A 4450-nucleotide genomic window follows, 5' to 3' on the forward strand; every position below is an offset into this window, starting at 1 on the left:
GAGGTATTGGTGGTACTATAACGTCATCAACTATCAATTAGTAATTTACCGTGATAGTACCAATGGCAGAAATGGACACGCACACAGGACATAGCCAATATATTAATAAACTAATATTTACCTTTGCCCACAGAAGAAAAAATTACAGCTGACGTTCGAAGACGCCGCGCCCCAGGAGTACGTGCCCTTCCTGTCGCGGCCGGAGACGACGGTCATTAACGAGGCGGAGGAAGACGCTATACAGGTCAGATGATTCGTTAAAATCTCTCTCTCATTTCATCGAACCCTGAATCGTGAAAATACGATGCTTTTGTAATTTCGCGAAGTCTGTCACAAAAACTTCCCTGTCCTGTGCATCTACAGGAGGAACCGACGCTGTGGGAGGCGGTGAAGTCAGGCGATGTGGATGCGGTGGAGGCTCTGCTGGATGAAGGATTCCACCCAGATGATGTGGAGGAAGGCAGGGAAATCACGCCAATCCTGGACGCTCATTTCCTAGGCTTCAAGGACGTGCTCGACCTAATGCTTAAATTCAAAGGGGAAAAGGCTACACTTCCCACTGAGGATCTTATCAAGTCTATCGTCAATGTAAGATTGAAATGGCTGCCTTGTTGCATCTCGCTCATTGTTCTTTTACTGTTATGCCTGACGACCACGTCTAAGAATATTTTGCTTTTCCCTCTCTTATCTATTTTTGTTGCTGATGTGGTTTGTACTAAACGACGGGTCCTTAGCGCTTTTTTTTTATTTCAAACACCAAGGAGTTAGAGATCCGGATGAAGGAGGTGTTCGTGGCGGCGGAATGCGGGATGTACGAGCGAGAGCGCGGAGTGCATCAGCTGCTGGACACCCACATGCTGCCTGCCACTATCACAGACCATATGGGCCGCTCGCTCATCCACTATATAACGTCCACAACCGTCATGGATGGGAGGCCACCGTGGGCACCGAAAGACATCAAGAAATTCCTAAAAGAACATAAATACTTCATCAATGCAGTCGATCACTGGGGTAAGAAGATCCCCCACCCCCCATCATCATTTTCTGCTTACTCTTTTGTCTTTCTATTCTCATACGTTTGTAATTTATAATCATTTATAAGCATACGCATATAAATCTTACACGCGTACACCCAGGACGCACGGCTTTGCACCAGGTCGCGGAACACCCGAGGACGGCAGAGATGGACGTCATCTGGGAGGGAAAAGAGTGGGGCGTGTCGGAGGCGTGGCTGGAACTGACCAAGATCCTACTTGGCTACGGATGCGACCCGAGGATACCTGATCACCGAGGGGTCCTGCCACACCAGCTGGCCACACACGCAGGGAATCATCAGATGGCACAGCTTCTGGAGGAGGTGAGGCATAATAACGATTTTGTTATTCGGTCGTCCTTTTACGAAGCACTGGAATTAATGGATAGGAGATAGATTTCGGACTTTAATGCACGTTTTGCAAATGCTTATTAAAAAAAAAAAAGTTACAACAATAGAGGTCTATAAATAACCCGGTTCGTTAGATGGAAATGTGTCACATTATATACGAAAAATCACATCCTACTATTACAGAGAAAATAGGCCTCTAAACCAGTAATTACATCAGATGCTGCGATTACTGACCATTATGTCAGCATTCCATGTTGTTAGGCAGCCCCATGCGTACAGAATATTTGGATGTGATCCGCAGATGAGTGAGAAGTTGGGGCCGCTGCACGAAGCGACCGTCGAACAGCACGAGGAGCTGGTGACGGCCTGTCGGATGGGCGACACGTCACGGATCCGTAAGCTGCTAAGATTGAACGTGCCCGTCCTGCCGATATACGCCCGCGCCGACCCTCTGCGCGAGGCCATCCGGCACCACCAGAGGGACGTTCTGTTCCTGTTGCTGAGTGCGGGGGCGCCGCTCTCCAGCAGACAAGGGTCCTGCATAACGCCTCTAGAGGCTGCTCACACCCAGCAAGGACTCCCCGCCTGCTTCCCCGCCATTATGAGGAAGGTAATGCGCTTATGCGAGACATATTTATTATTATCCTCATGACCACTATGTTATCATATGTGTGGACAAGGAATTACGACACAAAACAGTTACGTTTTCATCTTATATATATATAGTGATAATAAACCACTCAAAGTTCCATATAAGCAGTTTAATGATATGGTTATATTACACATTTACATATTTAGTCACTTCTAGCATTACACATAATATCTTGCATCATACAACTGTACACTACTTCATAAAAGTGACTGGATGAAATTCCGCTTGGGTTAAGGCATCTTGTTTCGCCTGGGAGTCTGAATGCAATGTGATTTCACACACAGGTTACCGCCGAGAGACTGGAGCACGAGGCATCACGAGTTTCACCTGATGTGGAGGAGCTGAAAGCACTCAAGGAAGGGATGCGTACATATACCCAGCAGATCCTGGACGTCGGGAGCAAAGCGAGATGGATCCTCAACAGCCTCTGCAGAAAGGAGCGTGGCAAGGAAGCTCGGAGGTTGTTAGTACAGGCTGCTGACCTCGGCCTCTCTCTAACATGTCAGCTGCTGAGTCTTGAGGACGTGTTCCTCAATCCCCTCCCAGGCGAGGATCCCCCCGTGGCGATGGCTGCTTCACGTAACCACATCGACACGCAGCTCACCCTCTGCAGAGACCTTAGACTCAGCCCCTTCTCGCCAGGAACAGCGTCATTGGACTTGAAACTGCAACAGGAACTTTGGATGAACGAACGAAAAAGACTGGAAGAGCTATATTCGTTAGGCGACTGTGATCTTACAATCACTGACAGGGAGTATATTAGGGAAATGATAAACACATGGAAAAATAAATCATCTGTCGTTAACACGGCGAACTTACAACAGCCCAGTGATCCCGTTCTCGTCTTCATAGCAAAGCAGGGATTGATAATCCTTCTTGATATCATGTTCAGATGCATTAGAGATTTTGATATAAACCGAGTCATCCAAACCTACTCAGGCAGCACAGCGCTTCATGTTGCTTCCATATCCAACCACACCCAAACGGTAGAATACTTGCTACACAGAGGAGCGAAAGCAAATGCACTTGCAAGGGGTAACTTAAGTGTAGCGCATGTGGCAGCCCTGAGTGGGCACAGGAAGTGTCTGGAGTATCTCCTTGAGTACATGGACAAGGGTATGGCGGAAGAAAATGACAAGAGCAGAAAAACACTAGACTTGATGAGTGAATATGAAAAGATGCTCAGCAAATGCAATAAACCCATAATGTCACATGAAGAGGCACTTTGCATGATGGCTGAAAGAGAAGAGCAGTCCAAAGCCTACTTTATACTAAATACAATGGCAAAATCCTTGAATATTAGTGCTCCTCAAAACCTGATACAAATTGCAAAGGAACGGGCATGCAACAAAAATGATTCAGCGGAAATCCTCAACAAAGTTAAAGGCGAAACAGCAGCCATGTGCAGTTATATTAGTGATCCTAGATTCGTAGGGACTTTGACTGACGTTGGAGCTGTGTCAGAAGGAAACGAAATCTTTAGTATAACCGAAGTAGATTTCATTTATGAAGTATGCAAATTCACACTATTTCCAAATAATACTTCCGTTACTTATAAGAATTTAGATGCTAATGACAAACTAACTTTGGCGGTTGAGTCGCATTCAGAATCAGATCTCTTCAAGGGTGATGAGTTCCGCAAGATATTCGGTTCAGCAGTGATTTCAGCTCTCAAGAAATACGTGTGCTCCTCACCTGGGATATCTCTTGCTCCCCCATTTGCATCTGTCACGTCGGAAGGAGTCGATGTTTTCTGGGTCTTAGATGGTGAGCAAAATCTGAGATTAGTGAGAGCGCGCATCACCCCCGTATTACTGATCACTCAACCTGACGAAGAATTCCAACCGAGGACACTGCTAGAACATCACCTCGAGACGGATGCTGACGTGGGCCTACATCTTGCCAATATTGGGAAGGAATGGATTTACCGCACTTACGCATTAGAAGAGAAAGTGTTCAGCAATCTAACTCTGCACAAGCGAAGTGTCTGGTTGACCTGCCGTCTGATCCAAAGCCTTCTGCAAAGCCACTGGTGGTCGCCTGATTTCAGCGACCAACAGAACTCGGCACCCTGGCACACCCTGAGCGTTGGGGTCGAAACCTTGCCGGAGAGAGGACTCAAATCCCTTTTCCTCGAAGAACTGTCAGAGTCGAGTGAGTGGGAGAAACGCAACGTCTTCGAAAGGGTTCTCTCGGTGTTCCGACGTGCAGCTCAGCGGGACATGATAGGCAAGTGGGCCACCAGGAAACACGTGGGTTGCTTCTCCCTCAAAGCCCACTGGTGCGCAAACGTACCAGACTCCTTCCTCGGTATTTTAAGGTACCTCGAAGATCTGGAGCGCGTGGAAGCTCTTCCTAAGGGACCTAAAGTCAAGTTCGCGTCTTGATTGTGGGAAACTCATCACGCGTTGCTT

The 4450-nt window shown here is 47.3% G+C and overlaps 1 protein-coding gene across 1 annotated transcript in view; it reads left to right on the top strand.

Annotated features, from left to right (window-relative positions):
* LOC119586460 overlaps positions 1 to 4450 on the top strand; it is a gene marked incomplete at its 3' end in the record, with an annotated part of 11279 nt that extends 6829 nt beyond the window's left edge. The window contains 6 exon segments of the mRNA XM_037935192.1: positions 134 to 244; positions 364 to 588; positions 762 to 1011; positions 1137 to 1357; positions 1686 to 1994; positions 2321 to 4450. Coding sequence (XP_037791120.1) covers positions 134 to 244; positions 364 to 588; positions 762 to 1011; positions 1137 to 1357; positions 1686 to 1994; positions 2321 to 4423 — 3219 coding nt within the window.

This window comes from Penaeus monodon, chromosome 21, assembly GCF_015228065.2.
Source record: "Penaeus monodon isolate SGIC_2016 chromosome 21, NSTDA_Pmon_1, whole genome shotgun sequence".
NCBI classification, from domain to species: domain Eukaryota; kingdom Metazoa; phylum Arthropoda; class Malacostraca; order Decapoda; family Penaeidae; genus Penaeus; species Penaeus monodon.